This window comes from Eurosta solidaginis, chromosome 1 (genome assembly GCF_040869045.1).
Source record: "Eurosta solidaginis isolate ZX-2024a chromosome 1, ASM4086904v1, whole genome shotgun sequence".
Taxonomy (NCBI): Eukaryota; Metazoa; Arthropoda; class Insecta; order Diptera; family Tephritidae; genus Eurosta; species Eurosta solidaginis.
This window is the reverse complement of record NC_090319.1, coordinates 210,134,275-210,155,807: the sequence shown is the minus strand read 5'-3', so window position 1 is coordinate 210,155,807 and position 21,533 is coordinate 210,134,275. Positions and strand designations below refer to the sequence as shown.

The 21,533-nt window shown below is 37.3% G+C and overlaps 1 protein-coding gene across 1 annotated transcript in view; it reads right to left on the bottom strand.

Moving 5' to 3' along the window:
• Positions 1 to 10,201: 10,201 nt before the first annotated feature.
• Positions 10,202 to 21,533, bottom strand: part of LOC137239628 (uncharacterized) — a 548,208-nt gene continuing 536,876 nt past the window's right edge. The window contains exon 9 of the mRNA XM_067765157.1: positions 10,202 to 10,471. Coding sequence (XP_067621258.1) covers positions 10,281 to 10,471 — 191 coding nt within the window. The 3' untranslated portion in view covers positions 10,202 to 10,280. The remainder of the gene's footprint in view (positions 10,472 to 21,533) is intronic.

Below are 21,533 nucleotides of genomic sequence, written 5' to 3'. Positions count from 1 at the left end.
TGCCAATGGCCTTCCAGTTATGCTTTTCGCCCAGAAGTTCTACCTTTTCTGCCAGACTTAGGCGCACGCGGTTTAGTTCTGGTAGGTTAAACGGTGGTATTTAAGACGAACTCAACTTTATCAGAATTGACGCTGAGTCCACATCGGGAGGCCTACAGGGAAACCTCTCATAAGGGAAACCCACCTGCATTAAGTCGCATTAAGTTTGAGGGAACTGGTCTCTGAAGGCAATTGCTAGGTCATCATCAACTAGTATCTCTTAATAGTGAGTTTATCGTTAGGTTCCATAGTAGAGGGTGGGCCCCTTGCGACAAAGCGTGTTATATCAACCTTTCCAGTGAAGAAAGCATTTTCCTTCCCTTGAGAAGTTGATAAATAAAAGCATTGTTAACGGCATCTGGACCTTTTTTTTTTGAACGCAACTTCAAATTAACCCTTTCCTCAGTGATGGGTATATTGACAGCCTGATTTGTTACCGATGCTTCAGGTGCGTGGGACATATTTCCCGGGAAATGTGTTTCCAGGAGCAGCTCTAGGGTTTCCCCTTCTGTGATGGCTCAGGTACCATTTGAAGTTCTCTTCGCCTGTCTCAGGATTCCTTGTAGGTCCTTAGATTTCCCTTGTAGTATACTATCCATTGTGCATATTACAGCATTGGTAAAGAGTCAAATCGAAGAAACACTGGGAAAGGGTTTCAGCCCAATTTCAAACAAAACTTCCTTGCGAGTTTTTTTTTCCATCTCCCATTACTCGTAATCTAAATAAAAAATCCTTGTGAGTTTTTTCACTTCTCCATTTCTTCTTATTCTGAACAATGTTCGAAAAAGGGGAAACCGGTTGTGGGAGAAAAGTAGGTATGTATTATGAACGTGAGTGAGTGGGAGATTTTTCTGCCATTTTTTAGGAGTTTTTTCACATGTTGAATTAATAGTTTAAGTTTACTGTTTCTTATACGAAAACCCACTAGTTTGTACAAATTTGTGCTAAATTACATTAACATTCTACCACAAAGTTCTTTGTTACAGTCATCCAAAAATTGCGCAAGGATTTTTTAAGAAGGCTTCAATCGATTTTGGCATATGATGAAAGAGGAATTCAACTCGGCTTGGCCGCCAGAATATTATTTTGCTGAATGGAAGCAGGCAACTCCAGCGGATGTGTGTTATCGTGCAGTCTTCTTCTTATGCTCCTCTTTTGCTGTTGCTATGGCACCAATTCGTTACTCATTTCAGTCAATACCATATAAAATGCAATACTGTGCTTTGCTTATATTTCATTTCTCAATTTTAAACAATTTCGCAAAAAAATTTCAATTGAAAAAACAGCTGACTTCGAAAATTCGAAACAATATTCCGAGGGAATATTTAGAATTGGACTGTTTATGTATTTCATACCTTATTTTCACTTGGTCTCTTCCGTTTGTCTATTGACAAATGCTTATTTGGCCATCTCTCGTTTCATAGCGGCGCATTTCTGGTTAATTTATGGTACCATTAGTGTTATATAGCATTTATTTGGCCCTCCTTCATGATTAGGTTAGGTTAGGTGGTAGCTACCCTAATAAGGGGAGCTCACTTGGACAACATGAAAGTCCGTTGTGATACCACATGCAATAAAACAACGGTAACGTAGATATAGCAACAATAAAGCTCCGAATGATACCGATCTCAAAATGGATAAATTCTCGAGAGATCCAAGTAAGTCGCGACAGAAGTACTTTCACCTAGTTCTGGCAAAAGCTGGGCAATCAAGCATAAAGTGATTTGGTCATTCCACCTCATCATCCTCTGTTCATACAGCTGCCGCAGGATGAAGTTTCCAGTATATTGAGACGTACCGCATGGATACCCATGGGACAGTGCCTTGTCAGAAACCAAATGACCATTGATAGGTGAGCCTTAGTGAACCCAATTATTTCAGCAGACCTCCTGCCATCCACTTTCGGCCAGAAAGATCTTGCTACCCTGCAAGACGTGGTGTCCGCCCAACGTTTGTCTGAGCTGACTCGAGCCCCAGCTGTGGAGGAGCAATCCACAGGTGGTCAGCGGAATCCCGAAATCCCAACAGCCATCTTAATCCGGTTCAGTTTTACCGATGCGGGCTAAGAGATCCGCTTTACAGTTACGCGGGATATCACTATGGCCCAGGAGCCAGATAATCTTAGTTTTAAAATAATTCGATGCAATCGCAAGCGCAGTCAGGCACTCCCAGACCACCCTCGATCACACTGTAGTTGAGCTCAAGGCCTTGATAGCCGCTTGGCTATCAGAGTAGATGTTAAGTTGCCTAACCGTAGTAGCACTGGATAGCATTTTATGCACCGCATCCTTAAACGCAGCAACTTCCGCTTGGAATACGACAGTGATCCGCCAACTTAAACTTGCAGCTTACATTTAGCTCTTGACAAAAGACCCCCACCAACCTTTCCGTCCAACTTCGACCCGTCAGTGAACAAGTTAACCGGTCCCATGGCCTAGATAATTCCTCTTCCCCACTCCTCTCTCGGTGGAATGACTGGGGTGAAGGTTGTATAGGGAGCAGTTATCGGCATGCAATAGTCCGTCCTGTCCGGGATAAAGTCGAAACTGGTAAGAAGGATAGAGTGTCCGAAGTCAGAAAGCCTATAGCCCATAACACGGAGCATGACTAAAGACCGGGCCCGGCCGCCTTTCCCGCAATATCTACTGGATATAAGTTCAGCATGACGTTCAGTGCCAGGTGTTGTTCTGAGAGCGCCACTGATACCGATCAGCGCCTTCCGTTGCACTGACACTAACATTTTGGAGGTGCTCGAAGTGTCCAGCGCTTTCCACCAGACCAGCACCCCATAGAGCAGAATCGGTTTGACCACCATCTGATAAAGCCAGTGTACTACTCCTCGCGAGAGTCCCCATCTCTTTTCGATAACCCCCTGCAGCAGTACAAGGCAACAGCGGCCTTCCTGGCCCTATCTTCCACATTGGGTCCCCGAGGTAGTTTCTTGTCCAAAACAATCCCCAAATATTTAACCCTATCAGAAAGTACCAACGGTACCCCTCCAACCGAGAGAGTTCTGAAATCGGGCATCTTATATCTCCTTGTAAAAAGAACCAATTCCGTTTTTCACGGGTTGACCGCCAATCCACATGATTCAGCACACCTATCCACAGTATTCAGGTAGCCCTGCAGAATATCGCGCAGGGTGCCCAGAAATTTGCCTGTGACTAGGATAGCGAGGTCATCTGCATAGACAACCACCCGACAGCCATTGGCTTCCAGCTCCAGAAGAAGCCCGTTGACTACCACACCCCAGAGCAGAGGAGATAGGACACCCCCTGTGGCGTGCCCCTGCACATCTTCCTCTCAATTATGGCCCCTCCCCACTCTGCTGCGATAATTCTGCTGCATGGAAATTTGTTAATAAATTCAACCAGAGCCCTCTCGACTCCTAAACCCACCGGAGCTCTTTCGATTGCCCACGGTAAGCCATTGTTAAAAGCCTCCTCGATGTCTAGAAAGTCACCCACGGCAAACTCTTTGTGTTCTAGGGATCCTTCTATTTGCTTTACAATCGAATGGAGAGCCGTTTCCGTCGATCTGCCCTTCCAGTAGGCATACTGTGAAGCCGACAGTAACCCCCGACGAATCCTTTCTCGTAGGTACAGGTCAATCAATCGCTCAAACGTCTTAAGAAGAAACGACGAGGGACTGATTGCCCTGAAATCCTTAGGTGATACATGAGAGCTTCTGCCGACCTTCGGAATGAAGATGACCCTAACCGTGTGCCAAGACTTCCGGATATAGTTAAATCTGAAGCAGTTAGTGTAGATGATGGTCAACCCAGGCAGGAAATCCCTAAAAACTTTTGAAGTTGCGCAGGAATGATGCCATCCGGGCCCGGAGACTTATAGGGCTTGAACGAACCTATAGTCCAGGTTATATAACTTTTCCGTAGTCGAATAGCAGGCATCTCTGCATGGGCAACGCCCGCCGACCATGCAGGCGAAGATCCCTGCGCAACTGGGACATCGGGAAAATGATTGTTCAGTAAAAGCTTTAGGGACTTCTCGCTACTCATCGACCAGTCCCCACCATCATCTCGCAGGCAATAGCTCTCCCAGCTTTCTACAATACAAGTCCCAGTTAGTACTTTGAGGGTTCCTAAAAGATATTTTACCGGGACGTTCTTCGTTCACCGAGAACTGAATATATCGGAGATCAGCGAAGGAGTGCTCGTTGAGAACCCTTCAGCCAGATATCCGACCTTCCAGTTCTCTACTAACCAGGGTGAGGTTCAGGACCTCCTCCCTTACCACAGTAATACAAGTCGGGTCATTCCCCCTATTACATATACAAAGTCCCTCATCTACAATAAAAGTAAATAAAGACTCACCTCTAGTGTTGGTATCCGAGCTTCCCCAGATGCTATGATGGGCATTAGCATCGACACCGATGATCACGCCAACACCTTTCCACCTTGCTTCAGCGGTGATTTCGCCTAGTATCGCAGGTGGTGGTCCCGCTACGTCCCCATGGGGCATGTACGCTGAGACCACCCACATTTCATTACTGCCTCGCTCGAGGCAGACCGTGCTTACGTCAGCATTGCTGAAATTAGAGAGAATAAAAGCTTTACTCCCTTTTTTAACAAACACACAGATCTAGGCCTACGCACCAAGGTGTTGAATTTTCCAGTCCTTAATCCAGAAATCTTTCTGCCGGTACTACTCAACCACGGCTCCTGGACAAGGACTATATCCACTCCGCCTTTTTCAAGCCAGAGCAAAAAATATGCGGAAGCTGCGTTAGAGTGCTGAAGATTGATTTGACGGATTTCCATCAAAAACTCTCTTCTTCCGCACCCCATCCTTGGCGGACTCGTGTTAGTCGTGTCCATTCTAAAAAGTCCCTCCTCAAGGCCGCCATCCGGAGCCGATTGTATAGTCGCCCTTCAACGGTCTCGTGGTTATCTGTGCTAAGCAGGGAAGCCACGCGAGGGTTGACGCATTACCTTATGGGTAATGCGTTCAGAGCCAGACCAAACGCAAAGCGGTAAAATTTTCAACCGCACCTACACCAACAACTTAACGGCGACGGAGCCGGAACGTACTTTGAGGCCCGCAACGGTTTTAACAGGACGTGGGCAGGTGCAGCATTAGCCTACCAGCCATTTCGATCGGTTATCACCCCGACCTACTAAGGTGGTAGAATACTGCACCTACCAGCCCAAAGTAATCAAATCCAAAATCAAAGTAAAAATCAAAAGTTCTAACAACCCAGTTCGTCACCGTTGTGTACCGATCTTGACACTAAACAGAGTCCTCCCTCCCCTGAGCTGGGCACAGTGACTCGGGGGTGCGGGTTTTATCGAGTTCTCCTCTCTAGATCCGCCATTATCAGTAGAAGCAGGGGCAACTCGTGCAGGACGTGATAACTAATGACGCGTGAAAGTTCGTCACTATGGCCGGTCTAAGACTGATAACAGTCCCTGCTCCAAAGCCTGGAACCACGTGTGATATCCAAGCCAAGTATCATAGCCCCCTTCAGGATGATAAAACATATATTCGTTTTGATTTAAAAGGGATATTTATTGTCAACGTGTGATTTTTTTTAAATTTTTAGAAATTTTTTTTACTACCAATCGAAAGACATGATTTAATGAATTTTCCGAGTTTTATTTAAAGCCTCGGTGAAACATTTTTCAACTTAATAATATACTGGAAAGATTTTTCGTCATAAAAAATTTGTCAAATTTGCCTCTCGCCGCGTACGGACGTGTTTTTTAATCGCTCTCATATTTTCACATATTCTTATATTTCCTTTTACTTCGTTTTAAATTGCCAAAATGGACGAGTTTTGTGGAAAGTGTGACAAACAATTTTCCAGAACTGGTGACAATAGTCTAGTGCCGTGTAATGGGTTCTGTAAGAGGATTTTGCACGGAGCCTGTAGTTAGGGCATTTCTGACTATGAAGTAAAGTTAAGTATATTGAATGTACTTCAAATTACAATTAAACGTAAAGCTAATTATTACTAAACGCTAATCCGTCTCGAACTCGACTGCTCCACTATATAGCCAAACATGCAGCCGCGACGCGCTTCTTGTGTAACTTGTTTACAACCCTTTATGTGGGAATGTTGAAGTCGGTTTCTTCCCACAGGTGCCGTATGCGTGTATTTCACAATTATATGCAATATACTTTTGCTGACTGTGCGTCTGGAGTAATTCCGTAGCATAGTGTTAGTTGCCGTCATTAACCATGGCCTTGAATTAAGGTGTTAGGTTGCCATGCGCGGCCGTAAGTTGTGAGAAATATAATTTGCTGACTCAGCGCCCGTGTGCTGGCCATACGTGGGAATGTTGCAATAAGGGCAACTGGCGCGTGTTAACTTTCACAGCGAAAAATTGGAATCGGTCCAAAAGCAATTTCTGCTTTTTGATTTAATTCATTTGCCTTGGGGTCCATCAAGGAATCTACCGCCCTACTGCAGCCGGTTAAAACTTTTACAGCTGCCTTCACTACAGAGCCGTAGGGAGATGCTTGGCGTTTTATTCATGGTATTAGTTTTTCCAGAGGGATGATAAACAGTCCATTTCTGCTTGGCGAGGTGATGCTTACCCAGCAAACACACTTTCTAACGTAAGAGAAATATTGTAATTTTATATTAGAATTCTAATGTAGTTCTCTAATGCATATCGAATCGAAAACTAGGTTAGAGCACTAGTTTAGAATTCGACTGTGAAACGATTCGAATAACACTAGAAATGCGATGTTATGGTTATTGTCACATCCTTAGTGTTATACAAACTATATAAAAATAGTGAAAATTTGTGTGGAAATATTATAAGTTGCGAAATAATTTTTTTTATTTATAATAGTAAATACTAGTAAGTGAAAATGAATCAAAAAAAAGTTAAAAAAGGAAAGCGAGTAGATTATTGAAGTGCTATTTGAATGGCATGAAGAAAACGCTTCCTCATCCGTACCTCAAACCAAAGCTGAGCTCAATCTTTAAGTACGGTTTTAATTTATTATAATAGGAAAAGCCTTTGAAATATGTTCGTTCTTAATACATAAGCTTATAACCAAATAAAAGTATTTGATATAGTGAAACAATGGAAATTTCGCTGATTTTAAATAATTGAACTTAATTGGGCATCACTTCAAAATTCTCATTAGAAACTCATTATAAATTGATGTTAGAATTCGATTAGAATTGTAACCCTTTTCTCGATATCGAGAACGAGGTCCTCTTTTTGTCGAGAATGCTATAATTCGCGACAGTTTCGCAAATCGTCCTCTAACCTTCTACCTTAGAGAAATACATTCGAATTCGATTCGTCTTCTAATCGTTTTCTAACCTAAATGTTTGTTGGGTAATGTCCCTTTTAGGCCCTCTCTGTAGTTCCAACTGCTATATTTAATTAAATGTAGATCGAATTTTCAAATGCATGAACCTCTTCGTTGTCTGTGTCAAGGTTTTAATAATCACTGCAATAAACAAACGAGTATCAATCTTGTGACACACTTTACAGTATAAAAAAATATACACTCACTGCCTTGAACTCATAACTGCTTCAAAATTAATATGTTAAACTAAATCTGTTACCAGCGCCAGTTACTTTGGGCGGGTGGCTTGGAATAATGTCCTTTCCAACTTCCCACGCATCGCAGCCCTACTCATTGTGTGTGTACATCATCTGCTCGAAATCACGTCCATTCCCACAGCACTAATAATCAATAGTTACGTTGGGCGGGTGGCTTGGAATCACGTCCTTTCCAACCTCCCACACATCGCAAGCCCTACTCATTGTGTGTTAAATATACATCAGCTGCTCGAAATCACGTCCATTTCGACGGCACTAATAATCAATAGTCACTTTGGACGGGTGACTTGGAATCAAGTCCTTTCCAACCTCCCACAAATCGCAGCTCTACTTATTGTATATTAAATATACATCAGCTTCTCGAAATCACGTCTATCCCGACAACTGATTTAATAATATATATACATAATTTATAATATAATTTTGTTCACTATGTATGCTTCTGTAATTTTTTCTGTAATCCGTAATTATATTTAGTCTGATTAATTATAAAATTTGTAGACTAATAAATAAATAAATTAAAAAAATTTGGGTTGGACAAGAACCCGGTTTTAGCGTTGTGCCACTATCAGTGTCATTTTTTTCTGATCTATTGTTGTCGTTTGTCTTATATTTATAGTTCGAAGGTGAATAAAAAATAATCTGAAAAAATTATTCAGTAAAAATTATAAGATGTTTTTGTTTTTTAATGGATGTAAATAACGTAAGTCGGAAAATTTTTAAAAAAGTTAATACAAAAATTATTACTATATCACATCGGGCATAAATTATTGAATTTTTGAGTTTTTAAAAAGAAGTCGAAGGACAGTCAAAATATATATATCTCACCTTATTTTAAACTTAAAAAACACAGTCAATATTTGAACTTACCTGGGGTGAATAAAATACGGGATTTAGGTATTGGATTTGACTCATCTTTTACATTTATTGAACATCTAAATTTTATCATCCCAAAAGCATATTCTTTACTGGTGTTTTTTAAAGAAATGGATCTTTTATTAGAGACTCATATACTAAAAAGTTATTATACAATCTTTGTACGCTGAAGGCTTGAACTTGGTTCCATAATAAGCAGTCCACATTATGAGTTACGCAATAAAAGGATTGAACGTGAGCCAAAAATATCTATGAAGTATTCCTTATACGATATAAAACTCGACCTGCTCCTTCCGCCGTATATCTCTAGGTGTAAACTTTTTAATCTTCATAAATTTGAGAGTAGAAGAGTAATCGCATCAATGATATTTATTTTTTATATTGTTAATGGGAACATCGATTGCCCAATACATCTAGAATCTTTGAACTTTAATGTGCCATTACGGATTATGAGGCAACATAATATGTTTTCTATTGACTTGTTTTAGTCTAATTACGCGTTTAAATATCCGATCACCGGTGCTCTAATTGCCATCAATTCAATTAACAATATTCATTGTATTGATTTATCGGTATTTCACCTCTGTTTTAAAGATTTGTTGTTTTCTGCTTTTTTAACTTCTGTTTAAAGCTAAGGCCATACTGAGCTGCACTACACTGCGCTGTAAAATATTCTTCGCAAGTATTCTTATGAAGCAATTCACACCTAGCGGCAGCAGCACTGCGCGGCGCGGCCATGTTGATCAAATAGGGAAAAAAGTGAAGCGTGGTAGGTTCCTCCCCAAAGACTCTTATCAAGGCGAGTCTTTCCTCGTGGAAACGGGGACAGTGGGACATGACCTTAGCTTAAGGCTCTCTGTATGTGTATATGATAACCTTTGATTTAGTCTAGTCTGTAAGATAATTGCTAATCATAGACTGAATAAAGAAATATGCAATTCATCGAAAAACCGTAAACTTAAAAAATCCTCAAGAAGAATTGGTGTTGGCAGAGAAAGCCGCATATGCATGTATTTCCCAAAATCGACAATACTAAATTACATCCTTATACAGAAATAGGTACTCCCTCATTATTCAATCAATGAAAACTTTTTTCTACTGGATTGTTCTTAATGAATATTTGTGTGGTTGCTTTAATTTTAAACAACTTTGAATATCAAATCAATTCAATAGTATTTGCTTGCCCAATTTCTACAAGTGGGTAAATACTCTCGACTGTGAAGTTGAGCACCTCGACTAGGAACCACTGCCGACATAGTTAGATAAAAAAATTTTTTTTTTTTAATTTTCTCCATTCTTAAGAATATTATTCCTATAACCAAAAAAAATCTTAATTTAATTACTTATCTAGATTGAGAAAGGATTTCTATGGCGCAGAGCCAATCCAATTTTTTCTCATTTAACTATTGCCCTCGTTTCAAAGACTTTTTTTAATTTAATTTATTACATTTTATGAACAGTTAGGTCAGCAGAAAAGCGCTCACAGTATTGGTCGAATCCAGCACATTGAACATATCAACATCAGTAGTGTATTGTTTCTGTAATATCGCTTATTAGATTTAAGAGTAACCTGTAATTAAAATAATAAAAACCACGATAAAAATAGCTAAACTAGATAAATTTTAAAAATAAAAATATCGTAATGCGCCGAAAATGGTTAGGTTGAACTGGCTGGTCCGTGAGGACCTCACATAGGCTGAATAATTGCACATCGTTCGCCAAAAAAGGGTAGTGATATTCAACTTTAAGGTTTTTATTCCGCCACATATGTATGTAATTATTTTCCATAAAATACAATTAAACAAACATATTAAGTTCAGCTTAGATCATCTACAAATGTCGTTATAATGTTTGCAATCAACTTCTCATCGTTCGAATTTAGTTGAATAACATCTTCGGAACATTTTCTACTGCTTTTGCTTTTGAATAACGAACTCTCCTCGATATCCGCAAATTGGTTTGCTGGGGGTAAGTTTCCAATATCTGTTTCAGTTGTCATATCCGGGACTGCAAAAAGTAATACGTTATTTGGTATGCAATACATGAATTATAATAGCACATGTATGTTTCAGAAATGATATCAGACCAACTTGAAATCCATAGAAATTTGGTACTTTAAATTTTTCTGAATGACAATACCCAGCTGGTGCCATGATAATTTGGTATCCACAGCAATTCGGGTAATGAGTGAGTGTCCGGGTATCCGGGAATAAAGTACGCGTGTACTTTTTCCATTGATTTTTTGCAGAAACTCAAGTTCTGATATATGTACATTATATCGGGTTAAATTGTTTTCCATCAGGAGTAAAGCAAAAACGTAATCTACAGATGATTCTAAGAAAAACTGCTGAAGACACCATAGCTCTAAGTCCGATTTTGCCATATGAATTTAGGCTTTGGCCAAAAAATCTTCATAGCTTCTGATAGAATTATAGGAAAAATATCATTTTGGGCTTACTTTAAAGGTATTTTACGTACATTTCAGAATATGTATTAATATCTATAGTGTTTTTGAATTTTAGTAGATATATCAGGCTTAATAAATAAGAAATTAGTCTAAAATGAACTTTTAACTACTATATTATCATTTTTAACAAATTTTTTATGAAAATTTTTTTTCTTTACAGTTTTTTGTATTTAAATTTAAAATAGATGAACCAAATCCTTCTACATCATCTGAAAACACGATATTATTGCATTTGGTTTATCAAGTGAATTAAATAATCTCAACTTACCGTATAGTCGTGACATTTTAAGATTTTATTTTTAAGTGATCATGCTAAAATTCAAAGTAAAATGTTTTCGCATAAAAATTTACCTCCTCATGTAATTGATAAATTGGTTGAAATTTGGAATAAATTGAATATTCAACTAATTGATAGACGTAGTATTCTAAGAAAACTAAATGTTTTAATTTTAAAATATCACGAAAACATTAAACACAGAAAAAAAGTTCATGAATTTACAGCATTCGTACAATCACGAAATGAATTATTTTACATTGGAAAATGTAAATGCCAGTTAAAAACAACAGAATGCTCATGTGGTTTAATACCAAACCATTTAAAAGAATTTATGATGGACCAACATAATGATAGAAAGTTCACAATACCTGAATATATGGATGACATTGTAGAAGAACACAAACAAAACAATACCAATAATGCCAACAGTTAGTGATGATCCAACATACGAACCGCTTGTAACAGATATGGAAACAGGTGAAGCACAAATTGCAAATGAAGCAGTTACAATGAAACGAGGACATTATAATAAAATATACGATGCTATAAATTTCGCTATGATGTGTGACAGATTCGGTGTTTCAGATAGAGTTGCTTCATGTTTAGCAACAGCCCTTTTCGAAGATATAAATTTTCGAGATGTTCGTGGTGAACTTGTCATAATGGATAAATCTAAAGTTGCAAGAGAAAGAATTAAAGCTAGAGATGAAGTGCTTTGTAAACGATACATAGATTCCAACATTACAGCATTTTCTTTCGATGGCAGGAAAAATGATTCATTAACTAGAGAGAAAATTAAGAAGAAATTTCATACACATATAGTAAAAGAACCCCATTTAGTTGTTCTAAAAAGCCTATTGCTGAATTACTTGGATATGTTAATTTGGGTGAAGAAGAAAATGCAAACACAATTAAAAAAATTAAATGAATTCTTCAATAGCAAAAAACTGTCAATAGATCAATTAACTGGCATATGCAACGATGGAGAACCAGCTAATACTGGAATAGAAAAAGGTTTTATAAGACTTTTTGAAGAGCATTTAAATATACAACTGCACTGGTTTATATGTTTGCTTCATTTCAATGAATTACCATTTAGTCATTTATTCAGAGCATTAGATAAAACAGTCACGAGTGGACCAAGAGCAGCAAGTGGAAAAATATCCAAAGACATTCAAGACTGTGAAAAATTTCAGGAATGCAGTTGTTAAAATTACTTCATAATATTTTTTCAATCAAATTAAAATAGGAAAATTAAACTAATTTTAATTGATCTAAAAAATTTATTTTTCAGGTTGTAAATGATTTTGAACCAATAGCATTGGAAAATATGCCTTGTATGATCAGTGATGAAGAAGAACGAGAATTATCTACAGATGTTAAATATTTATATCAAATGGCCAAAGCAATTTCAAATGGTGCTGTTTCAGTTGATTTAGCTAACTTTGTATGATCAGTGATAAACAAGAACGAGAATTATCTACAGGTGTTAAATATGTATATCAAATGGCCAAAGCAATCCAAATGGTGCTGTTTCAGTGGATTTAGCTAACATAAAACCAGGACCAGTTGTACAGTATCGATGGCTAACCAAAGCAAGCAGGGTATTACGTCTGTATACAACAACTAATACACCATCGGAAAATTTGAAAATTCTAGCAGTTTTTATTATTCGAATTTATGTGCCAATGTATTTCAATGTAAAATACTATGATTCTGTTGTATACGGCAGTGTACTTTTATCAAAATTTATTCGTTGGACACGATACCTATCACGTAATTTACTTAGTATTGTAGATGGTGTAATCCAAAATAATTCATATTACGCAAATCCAGAAAACATTTTATTAACAATCTTATTTGATGATAGAAAAACCATACGTGATATAGCTATCAAAAAAATTTTATACTATCGAGAAAAAATACTTGATCCAATTAAACTCATAGTTTACAAAAAATATAATATCAATTTTAATGCTTCAGATTATACTGATATGATTGATCTTAATGACGATAATTTACTATCTGAACCGGCATTCACTAAAATATTTCATACGATCACTTGGTACAATTCTTAGATTATGATGAGCCAACACTAGATGATCCTAATATTCCAATGCATATACAAGAAACAGAAAGATATGTACAGTTGTTAACATCTGTTTCCAAACGTGTAATAGAAAGAAAACCGTGAAGGTGTTATGGCTGTTACAGCAGAAAGTCGTGAAAAACAACCACGAATGGAGAGCAAAAAAGAGTTTAAAATAACATAACATTACTTTTGTTTTGAAAAATACGTTAAAATGGTCAACTCTAAGTAAAAAAATAATTTTTTAAATAAATTACATTAAAATTATAAAATTTGTGTTTTTTGCTTATTACTTGAAAATATAGGTTTTTTTGAATATTTTTTCTACTACAACGAATTCGAAAAAAGAAAAACTGTCTGAATGAAAGTTGTTGTTATTTTAGCTGTAAAGAAAATAAGTTTCCATAAAAAATTTGTAATATCGCGAGTTAATATCGAGCTCAAGGCCTAACAATAATTATTTTATCATTATTATTGTTATAATATATATTTTCTTAATTGAAAAAATTTTAAATCAGAATAAAGAAAGAAAAAAATTTAGACAACTGCCAAAGCTCGTTGTATAGATCCATTTCGGGAACTGCTAAATATATTATAACAATAATAATGATAAAATAATTATTGTTAGGCCTTGAGCTCTATATTAACTCGCGATATTACAAATCAGTAGGCCGATATAACAACAAAAATTGTTAATACATCCCAGAGCACGGGGAAAAAGTGTCAATAAAATATGACACTATGGCATCATCGCCATAAACAAAGTCCAATTTTCACAACTATTCTGTAACAGATGTCGCAGTGCTGTGAATATCAATTGGCAAGAACCAGAAATGAAGTAGGAATAATGAAGACAAACAAAAAACCGCTGTGATGGCTGAATGGTTATAGCAGCGGCGCCTAAACGTTGCCGATGAAGGAATTTAGCAGTTCCCGAAATGGATCTATACAACGAGCTTTGGCAGTTGTCTAAATTTTTTCTTTCTTTATTCTGATTTAAAATTTTTTCAATTAAGAAAAAATATATTATAACAATAATAATGATAAAATAATTATTGTTAGGTCTTGAGCTAGATATTAACTCGCGATATTACAAATCAGTAGGCCGATATAACAACAAAAATTGTTAATACATCCCAGAGCACGGGGAAAAAGTGTCAATAAAATATGACACTATGGCATCATCGCCATAAACAAAGTAAAATTTTCACAACTATTCTATAACAGATGTCGCAGTGCTGTGAATATCAATTGGCAAGAACCAGAAATGAAGTAGGAATAATGAAGACAAACAAAAAACCGCTGTGATGGCTGAATGGTTATAGCAGCGGCGCCTAAACGTTGCCGATGAAGGAATTTAGCAGTTCCCGAAATGGATCTATACAACGAGCTTTGGCAGTTGTCTAAATTGTGTCTTTCTTTATTCTGATTTAAAATTTTTTCAATTAAGAAAAAATATATTATAACAATAATACTGATAAAATAATTATTGTTAGGTCTTGAGCTAGATATTAACTCGCGATATTACAAATCAGTAGGCCGATATAACAACAAAAATTGTTAATACATCCCAGAGCACGGGGAAAAAGTGTCAATAAAATATGACACTATGGCATCATCGCCATAAACAAAGTCCAATTTTCACAACTATTCTGTAACAGATGTCGCAGTGCTGTGAATATCAATTGGCAAGAACCAGAAATGAAGTAGGAATAATGAAGACAAACAAAAAACCGCTGTGATGGCTGAATGGTTATAGCAGCGGCGCCTAAACGTTGCCGATGAAGGAATTTAGCAGTTCCCGAAATGGATCTATACAACGAGCTTTGGCAGTTGTCTAAATTGTGTCTTTCTTTATTCTGATTTAAAATTTTTTCAATTAAGAAAAAATATATTATAACAATAATACTGATAAAATAATTATTGTTAGGCCTTGAGCTCGATATTAACTCGCGATATTACAAATCAGTAGGCCGATATAACAACAAAAATTGTTCATAAAAAATTTGTTAAAAATTATAATATAGTAGTTAAAAGTTCAAGTGGGGGACTCGAAATCGGATTTAGAGGTATGGTGTTTCCATATATTTTTCTTAGAATCATCTGTAGATTACGTTTTTGCTATACACCTGATGAAAAAAAATCCATCCATACAATTTGACGCGCCCTAATGTACATATATACATAAGCATACCTATGTATATCCACAAGGCCCTAACTAGTGATAGACATTTTTAATATTCGGTTCAAAGTAACGCTGCTGGTAGCCAAGAAAAGGTATTGAGTATACTGGATCCAAGTGAGTACTTCGCAACTTTTGCCAAAAGTAAAAAACCTTCGTAACTTTTCTTTTTAAATGAGATCGTATATTTTGAATTTAGTAGGTTTAATTGTTCTAACAAACCATAGCTGGGGAATAAAGATTAGTAATCCTAATGATTAGTAATTGGATTAGAAACTTTTATTTTGCAGAATAATTGATTAATTAGGATTAGTTGGCTATACTAATCGATTACTTTTTGATTAGATTAGAACTAATCAAAAATCTAATGGCGATTAGTGACGATTAGCATATCTAATCAAAACTAATCAAAAAAAAATTATATTAGACTTCTCGATTAGTTTTGATTAGGTTTGATTAGATCAACTATTTTGAAATATTTAAAATACAATTTATTTATTTTTGCTTATATTTAAGAATTCATGAGCATAACACCGGCTTATAATAATTGAATTTCAATTATTATGTCTTCTTTCATTTATTTTTGTATATACACCAAATGGTTTCAAAGAAGTGACTAGCAATCAGCTATATGCGTATTTGAATGACCCGACACCAGGTCCTGAAATTTGGAATAAATATGGTACACTGAAGGAAGCGTGTCTAGCGTTCAATACCCCGCTTACGTCATCAGCGCCTGTCGAAAGGCTGTTTTCATTTGCTGGAGTAGTCAATACCCCAAGACGGTATTCATTGTCTGAATATTCTTTTGAAAAGTTGGTAGTAATGAAGTCGAATATAAACTTTTTGTGATACATATGTAATATAAATCAGCATATATTTAAAGCGTCGAGAATCTCATGTTTTTTTTCAGAACGTGCCTTTAATTTTTGTACTACAATTAGTATGAGAAAAAGTGGAGATAGACCCACCAATAAGTGTACCGAAATGACCAGGGCTATGAGCCGAAGACAATCCCTTCCGTGGTTTAATAAGGTTTATGTTTACAGTGAAATTTTGAATAAAAGTTCTTTTTAAGTTTTTTACTTTATGAATTCAACGAAAAAAACAACAAAAATATTTCAAAATAGTTGATCTAATCAAATCTAATCAAAACTAATCGACAAATCTAATCGAATTTTTTTTTTGATTAGTTTTGATTAGATATGCTAATCGTCGCTAATCGGCATTAGATTTTTGATTAGTTCTAATCTAATCAATTAGTAATCTAAAATATTAAAGAATCAAAAAAAACTAATGATTAGATTATTTTATTTTTCTATTCGTAATGATTTCTAATTCTAATCGAAGTTCCCCAGCTCTGTAACAAACACATATGGGGTTTCCGTAAAAGTGTCAGCAAAGATGAAAAGGCTAGTTTCATTTTATAGATGTCAACCGAATGTCGCATTTATAGTCCTTCATATTTATTCAAATAAAATAGGTTAGGTTAGGTTGAACTGACCGACCAATAAAGACCTCATATAAACTGAACGTGTCCATAGTTTTACCAGAAATTGTTTGACGACCAAACGGAATAACCCCAATCAGGTGCCAGGACATATGTTATAAAATAACTCCATCCTCTTTGCAAATACTAGCAGTTTTCTAGTACCCACCTTAATTGCTGCCTTGAGACCTGGCAACTCTGCCGTCCCTAATAGATGGAGCCTTGACCTGGCGAGCACATCATTATACACGTGCATAGCATGTTCTGCCATTTCTGCACCCCGGAACCAACCCTCTGGCTCAATTGTGGCCCCAATATCTCTGTCAAAGCTCAGGCAGAGGACCATGTATTCCGTTTGCCCGATATTAGATGGCGCTATACTGCTGTAGCCATAAGGCCTGCACTCAAGCTGCCCCCAGGCTTTAAGCCTTTTTGCCGTAGCTAACGCGATTTTGTGTTAAGTCTGCAGGCGGGATGTTTAGAATGGCATGCAATACTGCTGTCAGGGTAGTTTTTAAGGATCCCATTATGGTAATCATTGATACTCTGCATAGCCTCTCAAGTTTTTTGGTATACGTACTTTTTTGTATGGCTGTCCACCAAACAAGAACCCCATAGTAAAGTATGGATTTGACAATTGCCGTAAATACCCAATGAGAGAGTTTTGGTGATAGGCCCCACGTACATCCCAGCATCCTCTTGCATGCAAAGAGTGCCGCGGAGGCTTTCTTCGCTCTCTCTCTTCCACATGGAGTTTCCACGACAACTTACTATCTAGTATAACTCCTAGATACTTTGTGCTATATTTTTCTTACAGGGTTACCCCTCCAAGCTTAGGTTTGGTCCAATTAGGGACCTTGTACTCCCTAGTAAATAATACTAGATCGGTTTTTTCCGCGTTGGCAGTTAACCCGACTCCATATGCCCAGGCATGTACATCCCGAAGTGCCTTATCCATCAGAGAGCTGATTGTTGTTAGGCATCTGCCGCTTATGATGACAGAAATGTCATCTGCATCTGCCCTGAGTTTGACTGGTCCTCCGTCCACCGCCTAAGCGATTGGTTTATAACCAGCGTCCACAGCATTGGTGATAAAACCCCACCCTGTGGCGTTCCTCTGTTTAGAGATTTCATTGCCTCGCACAGACCCCATTGCGATGTGATCATTCTGCAGCTTAATATGGAGCCGATCCAATTTGCTAAAGTTGGATGAACTTCAATCGAGTTAAGACTGTCCATGATTGCACTTTTCCAGAAAAACACCTATGGCATATTCCTGGTGTTCCATGGCCTTCTCTATATTCATAACCAGCCTATGCAATGCAGTATCGGCTGATTGGCCTTTGGTGCAAGCATGTTGTGCTGAAGAGAATAATTCCTCGTTCATTTTTGCTTTTAAATACATATCTATTATTCTCTCTATGGTTTTCAAAAAAACTAAATTAATAGAAAATTTTTTTCGAACAAGCTTATTGAAGCTCATATATTTAAAATATAGTAATATTAAAATATAGTTAGTGAAGTAATAAAATTATCTTTATATTCACTTCCATGTTCCATCAAATTGATAGTAAAAACCCCACTAAAATGTATGCCTTGAAGTCTGCGATATTTGCAAAATACGAGCTTTTTGCAAGCTTTCGGACGCATTTTAAGTTCTAGCCCTTTCGATATAGGTGATTTGTTTAAACCTTTTTTTTTTTACTTTTTGTATACCCATTGGTACTTTATATGCGTAGAAACTCTATGAAGCTTTTAACTTATGTAGATACCGGCATATGTGTCTCAAAAGTATTCTACAATGGGACATATTTGTTCAAAACAAAACAGGGACAACTACGCATAGGAAGTATAGAAACTTGTTTGGTAATAATATATTACTTTCATTTTATTTATCTTATGAATTTGATGAAGCGAAACATTACGTACAGAATGAAAAGTGGCAAACCCTGCAGAAAGTGTTTGTTCTTTCCTCGACCTTTCTGTTGGCGCATCAACGTCTCTAAGAAACTATATTGATAAATGATCGTCAACATTTCTCATCATCAATAATTCGGCAACCTTGTTCGCGTAAAGTGAAAATTAAAGTGTGCGCTGTCAAAACATAAGAAAACAATATAAATAATAAAGCTCTAAGTGAGATAAAAACAAATAAAGTCACCCACCCCCTGGGTACAAGAAATAAGCGTTTTCCCCCCTGAAAACAAAATACGGCAAAAAACAATAGTGCTTAAAAATAAAACATAAAAATAAAAGTGAGACTCCATATCGAACACATAAACAAAGTGAACCCAAAAAAAGAAAACACAAACAAATATATACGTATACATAATTGGCGTCAATTTTGGTATGTAGTATGTAGATATTTTCACCCACGCCTAAAGGTAAGCAATATATTCCAACCGACACCAGCTCTGATAACTAATATTCTCCTTCATAAATAAGAGTTGCCAGGATACTCAAAATAAATAAAATAAAAAAATATCCACATAACTTAATAAACGTTAATAAATTCAAATATAATACAAAATAATAAATAATAATAATAATAACAATAATAATAATAACAATAATAATAATAAAAATAATAATAATAATATAAGAATAAGCCAATATAAAATAAGTGAATGGCGAGTGGCGAGAATGCCTAAAAGGAGGAGGACCCCTGCTATCTCAGCAAACCCTAACCCATCAAATCAGCCAACAGCAACACAAGCTACCGCTGACCCAACAGACTCAATCTCAACCGCTCACCTCACAAACACAACAGCAACAAAACTCGGAGCTACAAAAAACTCCCACAATCCCTGCTGGGAGTGCCGGAAGTGTTGAGCAGCAGATAGAGTTCCTGCAGCAACAATTGCAACTATTTGTAGTCAGCAACATGTCCCACCCACCCAAAAAATCACTAGCCCGACTCCAACAGCCAACGAATGGAAGAACGTACCACCCTCTAAACGCCAACGTGAAAGCCCAGGTAAGAGTACAGAGTCAAAAAACAGGCCAAGCTCGAACAGTATTGGCTTGGTAAGCGCCAAGTAAATGCCGCAGATACGGAAAATAGATTTTCCGTCCTTGAAGACGAAGAACCAAGCCAACCCAAAGAAAGAGAAGTGAAACCTCCCCCTATTTTCGTTGAAAAAGTCAGTAACATATCTCCACTGATGAGTTTATTACAAGAAATTGCCCCAAACTCGTTTCACCTAAAGCTAATAGGTAACGACCAAGTCAAAGTCCAGGCATCATCTCTCGATGTCTACAAAAGTATCGGGACCCAATTAGAACTAAAGAACACAGAGTTCTTTACATATAAAACAAAACAAGAACGTTCATTTAAAGTAGTTCTTAAAAATATGCACTTCTTGATAGATACTAAAGAAATCGTAGACGCACTTAAACATTTTGGCCACTTTGTTACTAACATATGGAACATGAAGCACAGAATTGCCAAAAAGCCGCTACACATGTTCATAATTGAGCTCAAGCCCGACACCGACAATAATGAGGTTTACGAAATTAAAAGTCTCTTACATTCAAAAATTGTATTCGAGCCGCCACACCCAAAGCGTGAAATACCCCAATGTGCTAATTGCCAGCAATATGGGCATACGAAATCGTACTGTCGTCGAAAACCGGTATGTATAAAATGTGCTGGTAGCCACGTGTCTGCAGAATGTAGTCGAAAATCCAAGTCTGATGATGTCAAATGCGCTTTATGCCAAGGTAATCACCCAGCCAATTACAAAGGATGCACGGTCTATAAAAACTTAAAAGACATAAAATACCCACCATTGAGGAAAAAAATTCACCTAATACTGTTGTCTTACATGGAAAAGAGAAACTCAATCAACAAGGTGCATCCTCAAGCCAAGTCAACGTACGCTCAAGCCTTAGAAGGGTCCCAACCCAGGTCAAACTTACAAAACACAAAATACCCATCATTGAGGAAAAAAACTCACCAACGTACTGTTAGCAATATCAGCACTGAAATGCAGCGAAGAATCAATCTTGCCAATAAATGCTACTTTGGACTAGGTAGGCAATTGAAAAGTAAAGTCCTCTCTCGGCGAACGAAAATCATACTCTACAAGTCACTTATCGTACCCGTCGTGCTATATGGGCCAGAAGCATGGACCATGACAACAACAGATGAAGCGGCTTTGGGAGTGTTCGAGAGAAAAGTTCTTCGAAAGATTTATGGTCCTCTACGCGTTGGCGATGGCGAGTACCGAAGAAGATTTAATGAGGAGCTGTACGAGCTATACGCAGACATCAACATAGTCCAGCGAATTAAAACGCAGCGGCTGCGCTGGCTAGGCCATGTTATGCGATTGAAAGATGATGCTCCGGCCAAGAAAGTGTTTCTATCGGAACCCGCCTATGGAAGCAGAGATAGAGGGGGCCCCCACTCCGTTGGAAGGACCAGGTGGAAAACGATTTAAACTCCCTTGGTGTGACCAATTGGCGCCGGTTGGCGGAGCGAAGGAGCGACTGGTGCGCCTTGTTGGACGGCCATAACCGTTTGACGGTTAAGCACCAATTAAGTAAGTAAGTAAGTACTGTTA